Raw genomic sequence first — 15,171 nt, 5'->3', positions numbered from 1 at the left:
TTGGGTGCAGCTTAGAAACTGGAAAAACTGAAACTGCCAATGTTTCTCCACCCCTGCCTTTTGTTCAGTTTTGAGTCTTTCACTTCCACCTCCTAACTCTTTTGTGTGTTGACCCTGCAACCCAGACACAAATAATAAGTCTATGATTCAAAATTCTATCTGAATTAAGGCAAGGAGGTTAAGAAATCTTTCAGGGGGGTCTGTCTTTCTGTTGCCCACTCATGCGAAGGCTGCAATCTAGACTTTAGCCTTTGCCAAACTTGTGCTCCTCAGATGTTTTGGGATTATTAACATCTAATAGCCGCAGCCAGGATAGCCAAGCTCGCTGGGGCTGATGGGAGCTGTAGCCTGAAGCAGCAGCAGCAGCAACAGTTACATTTATATATTCTCTTTATCTTCCAAGGATCTCAAAGTGGTGTACGTGGTTCTCCTCTATCCCATTTCATCCTCACAACAACCCTGTGGGGTAGGTTAGGCTAAGAGATGGTGACTGGCCTAAGGTCATCCAGGGAGCTTCATGGCTGAGTGGGGATTCGAACCTTGATCTCTCCAGTCAAAGTCTCAACATTCTAACCAGTACACCACACATCTGGAGGGTACCAGGTTAGCAAAAGCTGCAGAGATACTTTTGGTTCTACGGTGAACAGAAGCAGAAGCACAAAGCAAATCAATGCAGTGTACAGAACATTATCCAACTTTCGCTTTTAAAAAAGTCTCAAGTAAAATTCTGATGTGGCATTGCTGCAGGTCACCGTTGATTGCTGTGTTGGTGAGATGCTGTTAAAATGTCCACAGGATCAGGCAGGAGCCTCTCACTTTGAATGAATCTCGCTTTGAACGAATCTTAAAAACCTTGGTTAAAAAACGGCAGCCATTTCACTCTGAAGCATTAGAGGAAACTGGGCAGGGGTCTTCTGGCTTGGACAGTTTAGCAGATCAGCACGTTTGTTTGAGGGGTGTGTGTGTTTTGTGTGTGTTTACAGCTAACTCTTGAATTTCTGCTTCGAAATAACTTTTTTTTATCTTGCAAGCTGCAATCAATACCCCCCCCCAGCTGCTGCAGTGGTGGTCTTGTCCTTCCTTGCCTATATATTTTTTTAAGTTTGTTTTTTGGGTGTGTGTGCAGGGGAAAACAATCTCTGCATGTGCAATTGGCCTCTATTTATTTATTGTCAGAATCTGCCGTGGTTCTGGAAGAAGGAAGCCCACCGGAGACGGATTTAAAAGAGGCAGTCTCTCGTCTGGAATCTCAAGAGATTGAAGACTTTGAAGCTGTGTGTCCGGAGCAAGGCCTAAGCGAGGAGAAGGTGGTCAAAGGCCCCAGGACGTATAGTCGGGTCAGTAAGCTCCCTTGCTTGATATTGAGTTAAACCTGTCAGGGAGAACTTTTCATTGGGTGGAATGTCCCAGAGAGAACATGATGTTTTTGCATAATGGGACATTCTTGAACTTTCTTCAGATAAATATGCCTTTTGTGAGTGAGTGTGCACACATGCATGGGGTGTAGGTTTAGCTGTTATTGTCAAAGAGGAGTGTAGTTTCACTGAAATGTAGAGTTGAAAGGGATCCCGATGGTCATCTAGTCCAGCCCGCTACAATGCAAAAACCTTTTTGCCTAATGTGGGGCTTGAACTGAGGACCCTGAGCTTAAGAGTTTCAGATTCATATGCAACTTTCTTGACCCAACAAGGTTGCCTACAAGCAGTGTTCATTTCCACGTTTATTGGACCAAATTCACAGAAAAAGCTCTATGCAGTATACATAAAAGAACACACACACACACACACACACACACACACACACACACACACACTTGACAGAACTTTAAAACACATGTATGGGCTGGCTTGGACTGATGGGCTGTAGCCCAAAGCATGAAAAGGCTTTGGCTGAGGCTGCAGTTGAGCTTTCAGGGAAATTTTGATGCTTCTCTTCATTGTCGTCATCACCATCAGCTTATTTATAGCTGAGAGACTTTGGGGTTGTATCCATTGTTGTACAAGTGGAATTCTGCTTGCACAGCAGGATTTCCTCTTCTCCTCTCTCCCATCCCCCCCCAAAAAAAACCACTCCAGAGGGGAAGTCTTTTGTACAGTAACATAGGAAGCTGCTTTATACAGAGTCAGACCATTGGACCATCTAGCTTGGTATTGTCTACACTGACTGGCAGCAGCTCTTCAAGGTTTCAGACTAGGTTCTTGCCAGTGGAAATGCCACTGGCGATTGAACCTGAGACCTTCTGCAGGCAATGCATATGCTATGCCACTGAGCCCACAGCCCTTCCGTGAGCAGAACAGCATATTGGATGCAATCCTATGATTAGAGCAGGTATGGGGAACCTTGGGCCCTTCTGACTTTGCTGAACTCCAATTCCCGTCAGCCCCATCAGCTAGTGTCCAAGGATGATGGGTGTTGTAGTTCAGCAATACCTGGAGGGCCCAAGGTACTTCTGTATTAGAACTTGGCAGCTGGTGGCCTCCTGGACCTCCCTCTGCCTTCCTTTTTTTTACTGGGCTGCTTGGGAAATGGAAACAGGGTTGAGGGTGGCCATCTCCTCTCCTCTACCAAGTGTGCATTCTTCTCCGCGTACTTCAGGCAGGGCCGCCATATAATCATAGAATTGTAGAGTTGGAGGAGACCCTGGGGGTCATCTAGTCCAACCCCATGACATGCAGGAATCTCAGCTGAAGCATCCATGGCAGATGACCATCCAACCTCTGCTTGAAAAGCTCCAAGGAGGGAAAGTGCACAACCTCCCAAGGGAGACCATTCCACTGTCCAACAGCTCTTGCTGTCAGAAAGCGCTTCCTGATGTTTAGTTGGAATCTCCTTTCTTGTAACTTGAATCCTGCGGAAAAGGTCTAGCTTCCCAGTCTCTGCTTAGCCAGATGGGTTGCTGTCAAGGGTCATCTTCTCTCAAGTTACCTTTCAATGACCACCTCTTCTCCTCCCTTCTCCCCTCCCTTTGACCCTGGCTTTGTAGTCCTCGTCGACATCCAGTCAAGAGGAAAAAGTTCTGAAACCAGATGATTTGGCCCCCATGGGCATCCCCATCGAAAGAGCCCGGAACTTGGAAGACAGCCGCGAGTTTGAGGCACTCTCTTTCCAGCCTTCCCAGCCCCTCAGCAAGTCCAGCTCGTCTCCGGAGCTTCAGACCCTCCAGGAAGTCCTCAAGGACGCCGGCAGCGAAGAGCCACCTGGGAAGCTGAGCAGTGACGGGAAGTCCAAGTCTCAGTCAGGACACTTGGAAGGGGAGGCAGCTGGGAACTGGCTGGGCAGAGGGGAAGATGACCGTCCCCCTGGGGCACCCAGGGTGGGCTGCAGTGCCCCTCTCTCTTCTCCGCGCTCCCCAACGGGCCACCGCCCCCGAGGGTACACAATCTCTGATTCAGCACCCTCGAGGAGGGGCAAGAGGATTGAGAGGGACCCCTTCAAGGGCCGCGCAGCAGCTTCCAACGCGGAGAAAGTGCCAGGAATCAATCCAAGGTGAGTGAATTGTAGATGTGAAGAGGCTGCATCAGACAAGGGAATACTATTCATTTTTCTTCCTGACCAGGGCTCAGTGACACATCAAAGATAGATTCGGTGTCCCGATCAGTGGGTCGCAAACATTTTTGGGCCCCCACCTCCTTGGTCCCATAAACGAACCCCCAGTGCCCCCTACCCTCAGGGGTGTAGTGGGTTGGGGTGGGGGGGCTGAGGGGTCATGCCACAGGCACGTTTTTCTAAGGGGGCGTGACCAGGCTCCTCGACGATGGGCTCCCTCATCAGAGCCTGGCTCCGGTGCACGAGAGAGCTGCAGAGACTAGCAGCTTCCTCACACCTAACAGCACCAGCCACAGCTCCATTCCCGGGTCAAAGCTGACCCGGGGACAGAGAGAGGAGAGTGACTGCCAGGTATTAAGCAACATGAATGGCCTGCTTCTCAGTGTCCTGGGACCGTTTGGCTGGCTAGTGTTTGAAGCAGAAGGCTGGCATTGATCCCATCCCATCATGTCTGAATTTGTCCAGTTGCTTTTGGCAGGGCTCACTTATACGCTTGGCTATTGCTGTTTGTAGTGGTGGAAAGTTCTACATGCTAAGATTGAGCCGAAACATTTAGAGATAATGGAATTAAATCTATTTTAATGTTTTCTCCTTAGCTTTGTGTTCCTGCAGTTGTATCACTCTCCTTTCTTTGGTGATGAATCCAATAAGCCCCTCCTGTTGCCGAATGAGGTAGGTTTGAGCACATCATTTAAAATATTATAATTGTAGGGGCTGCTGCCCCTGCTTGCTCTGTTTGCCAACCCCACGTACCCTCTAACCCCTTTGCTAACCCCCCCTTCCCATACTCGGCCAATCCTTCCTCCCTTTTCATAATAGATGCCAAGGTGGCTTTGACCATGCTTGCCATTATAAAGCTTTCCTCATTTATATTTTGATTCTTAGACGTTTGAGAGATCAGTTCAGCTGCTGGATCAGATCCCCCCCTACGATACCCACAAGATTGCAGTACTATATGTTGGGGAAGGGCAGGTAAGGACTGTGTGCATCAGCTGGTTTATTTTTTTGGCAGAAGGCACTCGGGGATAAACTATTCCCTTCAGGAAACTGTTCCCTTCTGCTGCCTGTGAAGTTTGGGGGACCCTGGGGTGCAAAAGGGCCTCCTCGGTGGCGGCCCCCTCATCTCTGTAATGGCCTCCCCTCTAAAGTGCATCAGGCACTGAGATTGTTAGGAGGTGAAGACGCACCACTTTGCCCAAATCTTTGGGAGGAAGGTGAGCATTATTATAAGCCCCATGGTTTGAAATGTTCCTCTTGCCCACTTCATTAAATTATTTGACGTTGGTTATTTTAATCATTCTAATGCATATGTGATTTTTGGTTTTATTGTATTCTGCTTTAATCATGTTAGTATCTTTTGCCCTGAGACTATTTGCTGAAGGATGGATTAAAAATACTGTAAATATGTCTTCCAAAAGTCAGATAGTTTTTTAATTTCCTTGACATCTGACAGGAGGCCGTTCCACAGGGCGCCACTACCAAGAAAAGAAGGCCCTCTGCCTGGTTCCCTGTAACTTCACTTCTCGCAGTTAGATAATCGCCAGAACCACATGATAAAATGGCTTTGCAGAGGATCCATTTTGTGGAGGGACAAAAGAAGCTTCCTTACATAGAGTCAGACCCTTGGTCTTCCTATCTCAGCATTGCCAAATACGGACTCTCCAGGGTTTCAGGCTCGGGTCTTTCCCAACCCTACCTAGAGTTGTCATCAGGGGATTCAACCTGGGCGAGCCTTCTGCATGCAAAGCAGATGCTCTACCACTGAGCTACGGCCCTTCCACATCCTAAAAAGGCCCCAGGTTTTTCTCTAGGTAAAATAATATGGAACCCTCAAGCCTGTTGTCCACACAGCTGCTCTTGTGGTTTTCTCTCCACCCCAGAGCAATGACGAGCTCGCCATCCTTTCCAACGAGCACGGCTCCTACAGGTACACGGAGTTCCTGACCGGCTTGGGAACGCTCATTGAGCTGAAAGACTGCCAGCCAGACAAGATTTACCTTGGTGGCTTGGATGTGTGTGGGGAGGACGGGCAGTTTACCTACTGCTGGCACGATGACATCATGCAAGGTAGGCCCGAATGAGGGAGTGTCTGTGTGTTGGGGCTGGGCAGCCTTTGTGCCCTTATTCTTTCAGGGATAGCACTTCCCACTTTGTGGAGGGCTCTCTCAGAATTGTTGTTGTTTTCTCATTTAGTCGTGTCTGACTCTTCGTGAGCCCATGGACCATAGCACGCCAGGCACTCCTGTCTTCCACTGCCTCCCGCAGTTTGGTCAAACTCATGTTGGTAGCTTCGAGAACACTGTCCAGCCATCTCGTCCTCTGTCGTCCCCTTCTCCTAGTGCCCTCAATCTTTCCCAACATCAGGGTCTTTTCCAAGGATTCTTCTCTTCCCATGAGGTGGCCAAAGTATTGGAGCCTCAGCTTCACGATCTGTCCTCAGAATCTCTCAGAATTGGCCCAATGCAATTTGAAACCTAGTTTGTCCAGTGTGTAAGTTGAATGCCTCCCATGTGAAGAATAGTGGGCATGAGTGTGCCTTTAAGGGCAATAGAAAGGGCAGTTGATGGGTCAGGGGGCAACACTCCCCCCCCCTGAAGTCTCCTGTGTAACCCCCATTGAGGCTTTTCTTTCTTTCTTTCAGCATTGCTGCTCATACACTAAACAGACCTTCAACTGGGTGTTTTGGTATTCCAGCTCCCACCAGGACAGCTGTGCTCCCTTCTGCCCTGGCTGGTGCTGGTGGGAGTTTTAGTCCAAAACATCTGGAGGTCACCAGATCGGGGAAGACTGGTCTAGCATATGACATGTTTCCTCCTCCTGTGGCTTGAGACTCCAAACTGCATGTAGCCTTTCTTCCTTCCTTAGCCATTTTCCACATTGCAACTTTGATGCCCACCAAAGACCTGGACAAGTACCGCTGTGACAAGAAACGTCATCTGGGGAATGACTTTGTGTCCATCATTTACAACAATTCAGGGGAAGACTTCAAGCTGGGGACCATCAAGGTAAGGAAACGTGCCTCTGCTGAGCGGTGTGGAAAATATTCTCTGGTTGGCTTCTGTTATTTTCTCCTACCGATGGAGAATCTCCAAAGGACTCTACAAGGGCTCTTAAGGGAATAGGGGCAGATTTTGTTTATTACAGAGGCTTGGGCCTGACAGATGCCACAGTTTGGTTCTGGGATGGATTTTTCCGCCTGGAGATCATGTGGGGATAGGAGCAAGGTTTTGCTGCAAGAATCACAGCTCTGTGGTATATGCCATACCTCCTGTTCCCAAACTCAGAGGATCTGGGGGTGCCCCAAGCATTTCCCTTTGCCCTCACGGCCACAAGCCTCGAGCTTGGCTTGTGCCTGAGAAAACTGCTCTATTGTTTGGCACAGGACGAGACGGCCAGACACTTCCTACTTTGTAAACTCCTTCCTTTCCATTCCCAACTGCCAGTCGCTACACATCTCAGTCTTAACTGGGAACATCTGAGAACCTCAGTATCCCTCGACCTGGAAACTAAACCCTGCCTGCAGGCTATAGGGCTTTCCTCTAGGAATAGTAAAGTGTACAGTATTCTGTAATGAGCTTTTCACACTTGGGCTGATTAGGGGAATGAAAGCTGTTAAGGCCCAAACCCTTCAGCCTGATGGAACTCAGACACGCTTGCTTTGTCCTACCCTTACTAAGGTGGCTGTGAGGGAAGAGAGAGTTCGCCTGCCTGTAAGAGACAACAGAGCACGTCTTAGGCCTAGGCATTGCCCCTGGGCCTTGCTGTCTCTCTCCCCACCACACACCCTAATGTTCTTCCCTCTCCAGGGCCAATTCAACTTTGTGCACGTCATCATCAAGCCGCTGGATTACAACTGTAACCTGCTCACTCTGCAGTGCAGGAAAGGTAGGTCCAGGCTTCTCTCTCCTTTTTCCCAACAGAGTTTGCGAAGGGTGTTACCTCCAGAGATTTCCACTGGCCTGGCTGTCTCAGAGCTTTGGGAAGGATTTTAGCTTTTGTCTTGGGTGCGCAAGGGAGGAAACAGGATGTACAACTTCAGAAATAAAATTCTTAATGTTCATTTAAATTTTTTTTTGTTTTACTCCTGGACATCTAAAAGCCACTTTTTCAGAGGCATAGGGAGAAAAAAAGTGTAAAGAGACAAGTTTGTGGAAATGATGAATTCTTCAGGGACACAAACTCTTACCTGACAGAATGCCTGGTTTTAATAATTATTTCAACTGTGTGATGTTTTTTGTTCTGTTTTATGTATTTTGTTTCCTGCAATGGCTTTGGCTACACAAACAAATAATATTCATACAATTTGTACAGTTATGGACTGAGGATGCTGCAGTCTCCCTCTCTTTCTCTCTCTGGTCTGTAGATATGGAAGGGCTTATCGACACCAGTGTGATGAAGATCGTTTCCAATAAAAACTTGGCTTTTGTCGCCCGCCAGATGGCTCTGCACGCCAACGTGAGTGCTCTTGTGGGAGCTGGTAACAGATAATCTTTCATTTGAACTTGGCAACTCAGCCTTTGGCAACCTGTTGCCCTCCAGCTGCTTTGGGCTACAGATCCCCTTGACCAGAGCCAGCACAGTCGCAGGAAGCCGGGGCTGATGAGAGTCCAAAAAGCCTGGAGGGAATCTGGTTGGCAAAGGTCCTGTCTCTCCAGGCTTGCTGGCTGATGGGAGCCATCTTCCAAAATGCCTCGGAGGGGGCACGAGCTTGACAGTTGACTGTTGCACTTGGATGGCGTCTTAAACCAGCCGGCCTGAGTTGACCCTCCTCTTTGCTTCCCACTGTTTCCCTTAGATGGCTTCTCAGGTCCATCACAGCCGCTCCAACCCCACAGACACGTACCCGTCTAAGTGGATTGCTCGCCTGCGGCACATCAAGAGGCTCCGGCACAGGGTGACACTGCCTTTTCTCTCTCTTAGTGTATTCCCTTGACTTTCTTTTTCTTGTGGCATGTGACTCTTTCCCTTCTAACTTCAATACACACACACACACACACACACACACATTATCCCCAATACGGGGGTAGTCATCACTGAATTGTAGAGTTGGAAGGGATTTGGGGGTCATGGGTAGGCAAACTAAGGCCTGGGGGCTGGATCTGGCCCAATCGCCTTCTCAATCCAGCCCGCAGATGGTAAACATGTTTTTACATGAGTAGAATGTGTGCTTTTATTTAAAATGCATCTCTGGGTTATTTGTGGGGCATTGGAGTTTGTTCATTCCCCCCCCCCAAAAAATATAGACCGCCCCCCCCAAGGTCTGAGGGACAGTGGACCGGCCCCCTGCTGAAAAAGGTTGCTGACCCCTGATTTCTAGTCCAACCCCCTGCAATGCAGGAAACCTTTTGCCCAACGTGGGGCTCAAACCCCTGACCCTGAGATTAAGACTCTCATGCTCTGTTGACTGAGCTATCCCAGGAGCTGTTTGGAAATATCAGCTGGTCTCTTTGTAAAGCCTTCTGAAAGCCCTGGAAATAAAAGGTTTCTTTGAAGGACTTTAAATACGCTCTCTACTTTCCCTTCTTTCAGATCAGAGAAGAGACTCAGTACCAGGCTTCTGGTTTCCCCAGCATGCACCCTGCCGCCCCAGCCAAAGCGTCTGCCCACGTTCCTCAGGACCCAGCTCCCACCTATGAAACGGGACAGAGGAAGCGCCTCATCTCCTCGGTGGACGACTTCACGGAGTTTGTGTAGCATCGGAACGTGTCCTGCATCAACTTGTCCGGTGGGCAAAGCTTTCTTGTTTCCCCCACCCATCCGGCTGCTGCGGAGTGGAGATTCCACGTTGGCGACACTCGGAGACTGGTCTCCCTGATCCAGGACACACCACTGCCGCTCTGGTGGCTCATGCTCCCTTTGAAAGCTGCTGGTCCACAGTCCTGTCAGGCCGCCATTCTCCAGAGAGGAAGGTGGAGGTGTCTTGGATTGCCATTGCTGTCGTGCGTTTTTTTAAACTAACACTTTGAGGATGCGTTGCTATGAGTGAATGGAGGCAGATCTAAGACACACACGATGCTCGTTGAAGGGATGGAAGAAAAGGTGTCTCAGTTAGCCTTACATAAACTCCCCAGCAGAGCCATGAATGTTCCTGGCTGGATGAGTCCCAGGCCCCAATGTGCATGCGTTTTTGCCTCCAGCTCATGGTGAGGAGGCCTGGGGGCTAGTGACTTCGTTTTTCCTTTTCCCAGAGGATAATGGCGGTGTGGATTTTGGTGCTGGCGAGTGGTCTTTCCTGAACAGTTGTTCTTTGCAGCAGCTCAAGATGCCAAACACTGAGCTTGTGCAGAAACAATTTGGCCGTGCCCAGAGTCAAGAGACACTTTGGGCTGATTTTGCTCAAATCTATTCGCTGCAGAGGTGGGGAGGGAAGAGGAGCATGTTGGCCTTGAAACAGGAGATCCCTGGCTTTTCCTTTTTAAATTGTCCCTTGCTGGAAGAAATTTAACCTCTTCCTTTCCTTTGCTGGGACGAGCTTTTATTGCCATTGAGGCTGTGGGCTGTGTCGGCCTTCGCCAACCTGGCGCCCTCCAGTTGTTTTGGATTACAACTCCCCCCAGCCCCCCAGCCAACATGTGCTGTGAGTTGTACTCCAAAACATCTCCAAGGCTTTCTGGTCATTGCTTAGAGGAAGACCAGCCTTCCCCATCCTGGTGCCCTCCAGATGTGGCTGGGAGTACAGTTGGCACGGCCACTGTGGGCGGGCTGATGTTATAGTCCAGTGACACCTGGAAGATGCCAGATTGAGGAAGTCTGACCTGGGCGCCACTTGATTTGAGGCAGTGCTGCAGTAGAACCACCATGGGAGTTTGCCCTGTGGGCTGTTGTGCTCACTTTTGCTGCCATCCTTCCGTGGTCACTGGCGCCCCCTTCAGGACTGCAGGCTTGCTTTCACAGGACTAAACCCAAGGGCCAGCAATGATGTGAGGGTTTGATTTGTAGCTAGTCTTCCTTGGAAATAGCAAATGGTACAGAAGGTAAAGCCTTCCTTTACTGGGATTTTAAAAGGGGGGAGGGGTCACCTAAAGATGACTGGTTGTCACTTTCCTTTGTATCCATCTTGTTTGGCAAATGTCTTACAACACAGTTAATGAAATAAATATTTCTTTGACAACCAGATTTCCAGTTGACATCTTGCACCATTTGTCGCGTTCTCCTTCCAGTGTGATTAAATGTTGGACCACCTCTATCTATATGCTTCCTGACACTCTCAAAGGACTCTTTAAGATGTTAGTGAGACATGGCTTACCCTTGCAGAAGCCCTGCTGGTTCTGCTTCAGAAAGGCTTGTTTTTCTGTATGCTTTGTAATTCTGTCTTTAATAATGCTTTCCACTAGTTTACCTGTAAGACATGTTAAGCTAAACTTTTTAAAAATTGGTGATACACTGACCACTTTATGGTCTTTGTTTGGAAACTGATCTTGGGGGCAAGTTGCATATTTTTGTAGAAGATCAGCAATTTTACATTAGAATTCTCTAAGAACTCTTCAGGGACCTTACTAGTCACCACTATTCGTTCCTCATGTGAAACTCATGTGAAACTTTGTTCCAGCTCAGGGGGACTGCTCTACATCTTCCACCATGAAGACAAATGTGAAGAATTCGTTTAGCTTCTCTGCAGCCTCCCTTTCTTCTTTTAGCACATCTTCAACCCCCTTGTTGTTCAAAATCCAAATGCCTCCTTTGCTGGTCTCCTGCTGCTAATGTATTTAAATAATTTTTTGTTGGTGGTCCTTGTGTTTTTAGCAATGTGCTCAATTTCTTTGTTTCTGTTTCTCTTATTGTCTGTTTGCATTTCTTCTGCTGAAATTTGTGTTCCCTTTGGGTTCTTATTTGGACAAGACTTCCATTTTCTGAAGGAAGCCTTTTCTTACCTCATCTAATAGCTTCTTTGACTTTGGTTGTTAATCATATTGGTGTTCTCTTGGCCTTCATTGTAACTTCCCTGGGCGGCGGTGTGCATTCTAGCCATGTTTCTAATATCTTGGTTGCATAATCCCCCAATAGTTTTGGAGAGGCTTAACCCTTTTGACTTTGTCTTGAAAGTTCCTTTTTACCAGTCTCCTCATTTTTTGCAAGTTTCCTCCTTTGAAGTAAAATGTGACCATGTTGTATTTTCTTGGCCATTGCCTATTTGCATATATGCTGAACTGGATAGTACTGTGTTCACTGTTCCCAGTGAGTTCAACAACACTTACATCTCGTACCTGGGCACCACTTAAAAGCAAGTCCAGGGTTGCTGCCTTTCTGGTTCCACAAGCAGCTGTTTTGAAAGATTGCATCCTTCCCTACAGACCTTCGGGTGTTATTAAGATCAGCAGAGGTAGTCCTCTTGGTCATTCCACTGCTCTCAGAAGCTTGTGTGTCATGGCCCAGCTGAAGACATTATCTGTGGCAGCCCTAAAGTTTAGGAATCTCCTCCCTACAAATGTAAGTGATGCAGCTTTTGGTGAAACCTTTACCCCTGGTCTTTGACATCTGAGATGTATATGTTTTTAAGGCCCACCTAATTTGTGTGATTCTAGGGTGTTTTAAACTGTTTTTAACATTGTGTTTTAGTTGTTGCAACCCTGGGACCTTAGTGTGAAGGGGCGAATATGCTGGTGGTGATTCTAAGGCACACTCATTTAGGGTTTTTAGAAATGTTACCTCTTAGTTGTGACTGGAACTCAAATATGGCCACTGTATTTGTAGGTTAATGAAGTTACCCAGTGTTGGTTGCCCATGGAAAGAGTCCCTTCGACAGTGGTACCTCAGGTTAAGAACTTAATTCGTTCTGGAGGTCCGTTCTTAACCTGAAACTGTTCTTAACCTGAGGTACCACTTTAGCTAATGGGGCCTCCCGCTGCCGCTGCACAATTTCTGTTCTCATCCTGAAGCAAAGTTCTTAACCCAGGGTACCACTGTAATGGATAATTTCCCTCTTCCTTGGCGTGACACCCTCCTTTCTTGAGATCCACCTTCTCTGTGGTGGTGGTAGAGCGGTTACTCTAAAAGTGGAGTGCTGCTGTTGTGTCCCTAAAGGCCTTGCATATCACCAACCTCTCATCTTCTCCAGGTCAGCCACCTTGGCCTCAAGGTGTCATGAACTGGTAGGACAACGGAGAGGAGGAAGAGGATTCCGGCGAGGGGTGCAGCCATGACTGGGACAAGCCACAGATGGGAAAGGAGAGGTTGGGGTTGTGGCAAGTACACAAGGAGTGACAGAGGATGGCACAGGAATGGGGGTCAGTGTGCAGGGACCAGAAGAGCAGGACTCGTCATTGGAGCCAGAGGCCTGTCTCCCATTACCAAGGTGGGCTTTGAGGTGTATGGAGCAGTGGGAGGTCTGCTCAGGGAGGCTGTGGCAGGAAGGACCCACTGCCCAGGTGGGGCTCATTAGCTCGGGAAGGTGTGTGACTCCTTGACTGGAGCACGTGAGGCTCACCTGCCTCGTCCAGCCCAGATGCTGCAATCCACATGCAAGGTATAAAGGGGTAGCAGAGCTGAGCTGCTTTGTCTGCTTAACTGCCTATGCTGATGGACCTCTGCTTGGATGATCTAGGACCTCTACAGGACTGTGCCTTGGGTTTGACTCTGGACTGTGTTTCCCAATTGCTGGACTTTGGACTTGGCTTACTTAGACTAAGATTCCTGACTGTTGGGACTTAGTTTACATGGATTGTGTTTCCCGACGGTTGAATTGTAGACTTGACATACTTTATATGCCAGTGGGACCTGCTGCCAGGGGGCACAAGGGGGCAGGCGTGTCCTATGATGGCCAGGCACTCACTGCACCCAGTGCCTACCCATGACTTCTGTCCAGTAGGGCAGACAGTTGTACAAGTAACATTCTGTGCAGTGCACTCAGCACCCCACCCGGCTTGCTAATTGCATACCTCTTGTTGTTGTTTGAGTTTGCGAACTTGGGAGTGGGTTGCTATTTATTGAGTTTCAATTAAATTCACTTTAGCAAGACACTTCCATTTGCTTAATAAGGCACAGAAATCTTTATTGAGCCGTCCATTAACTCTTTAAAGTAGACTTTGTCATTTCTTTTTCACCGTTACAAAAAAACAACATATGTTTGCAAAACTTAACATTAATCACAATTGCTGCTGCTGCTTCTGCCGTTGCTACCAGAAGCCTTGATAAAAGCCACCTGCCTCTAAAGAGAGAGCTGGGTTGTGGTTTTTGTTTAGCTGGCAAGAGTTCTGTGCTAAGCAGCAAGTTACTGTAGGCATCAGTGTGGGGTTTCGGACAACAATAAATAAGAAACCATCTGCCTGTGAGTAAATACCAAAATATACATTCAAGAGTTTATCTGGCAGGTAGGGACATGAGTTGGGTCCGCTGCTGATGAGAGAGGGGGGCGGTGGGCAGCGGGCATGGTCTGCGCTGAAGAGATCTATCTACAGCAAAGCACCAGGGACATTCTCCTTCCTACCAAACCAGCTCCTTCCTTGCTACCTTCACGTCTTCTGTGCTCCAGAATTCTCCTCCTCCCTGGGAGGAAAACATCCCCACCCCCTCCTTAGCGTAAGAGCACAGCTCATGTGCTAAGGCGCTTGCTTCCCTGACTTGACTAGGATTTACCCTCGTAAGGACCCTACATTAAAAACAACAACCCTAGAAAACTATGAGAACTTTTTAATTTAGCAGAGAAAGAAGTGCAAAATCCCTTCACTTGGTTCAAGCCATACCCATCTCTGGCTCACTTCAGTCACTTCCCACACACACAGGCTGCATTCTTTAAATAAGCTAACAGATCAATATCTTCTTTCCTCCAGTTGTGGCAACAGAGGCCTGCTCTGGTCAAAATTTGCAGCTTTTTAGGTACATTGCATTCGCAGGGAATGCAGGGAGCCCAATGGCTCACTCACAATAAAAGCTTCCAATGTGCGCTCGAGTCTAGTGGATGATGACTGGAAAACCTCCCTGCTGAATCTCCTTATCAAGGACCCATTACGGAAAGTCTTTAGCCCTGCAGCAATTTATCTCCTGGCCAATGCAATGCAATGCCCTTTTCCCACCCACTGACCATCTCCTACCTCCTAGCGATCTTTCTTTGTTCCTTCGCAGAATGAAGCAAGTGCATTTTCCACTTTGTACCTGATGAGTAAAGCAGCTTGGAATATTTTAGAAAAGAGTTTGTTAAAAAATAGCACCCTTTATAAATAATGAAATATTATAAAAAGATGTGCCTGTAACCATATTTTCCTCATTTTTAGGATGATGGTTACAGCCAAAAGAGTTAGCAATTTTTTTAAAAAAAAAACCATTCCAGAAAAAAATCTCTATTTACAACTCCTACCAATGATGTTGGTAATGGAATAAGCAAGTCAGCATTTAGAAATGGCACTTGTGGAAACCCAGTCAAAGACTAGGTGTAGGCCTTGATATCAGAGTTCTTTTTAGACTTAGCAATGTCTAGGAGAAATTATGGCTAGTGCATTGCAGAGAGTTCCTGCCCCCCTGCCCTGGATGTGGGGAACAGAAAGATCTCTCAAACTTCCTTTGGCACAAATCTCAAACACACGGGCGCTTTGCTTGCACACCACAAACATTTTAGCAAGAAGGCTTTTAACACACTTTTTTTTTAAATAACTCCTATCTACATGTGTTGAGCACAGTACCAAATGCTATAAA

The 15,171-nt window shown here is 47.7% G+C and overlaps 1 protein-coding gene across 5 annotated transcripts in view; it reads left to right on the top strand.

Annotated features, from left to right (window-relative positions):
- The window catches only part of TSC2 (TSC complex subunit 2), a 51,225-nt gene extending 36,442 nt beyond the window's left edge, over nucleotides 1-14,783 (top strand). For all 5 annotated transcript variants that reach the window (XM_060282948.1, XM_060282947.1, XM_060282946.1 and 2 more), the window contains 10 exons: nucleotides 1,177-1,337; nucleotides 2,984-3,486; nucleotides 4,143-4,218; nucleotides 4,432-4,518; nucleotides 5,427-5,613; nucleotides 6,412-6,551; nucleotides 7,353-7,431; nucleotides 7,910-8,001; nucleotides 8,342-8,440; nucleotides 9,076-14,783. In XM_060282948.1, the coding sequence (XP_060138931.1) occupies nucleotides 1,177-1,337; nucleotides 2,984-3,486; nucleotides 4,143-4,218; nucleotides 4,432-4,518; nucleotides 5,427-5,613; nucleotides 6,412-6,551; nucleotides 7,353-7,431; nucleotides 7,910-8,001; nucleotides 8,342-8,440; nucleotides 9,076-9,240 (1,589 nt within the window). In that variant the 3' untranslated portion in view covers nucleotides 9,241-14,783. The remainder of the gene's footprint in view (nucleotides 1-1,176; nucleotides 1,338-2,983; nucleotides 3,487-4,142; nucleotides 4,219-4,431; nucleotides 4,519-5,426; nucleotides 5,614-6,411; nucleotides 6,552-7,352; nucleotides 7,432-7,909; nucleotides 8,002-8,341; nucleotides 8,441-9,075) is intronic.
- Nucleotides 14,784-15,171: the final 388 nt, after the last annotated feature.

This window comes from Zootoca vivipara, chromosome 14 (genome assembly GCF_963506605.1).
Source record: "Zootoca vivipara chromosome 14, rZooViv1.1, whole genome shotgun sequence".
Classification (NCBI taxonomy): Eukaryota; Metazoa; Chordata; class Lepidosauria; order Squamata; family Lacertidae; genus Zootoca; species Zootoca vivipara.
Note: the sequence above shows the minus strand (reverse complement) of the source record. Positions and strands in the feature narration are given on the sequence as shown.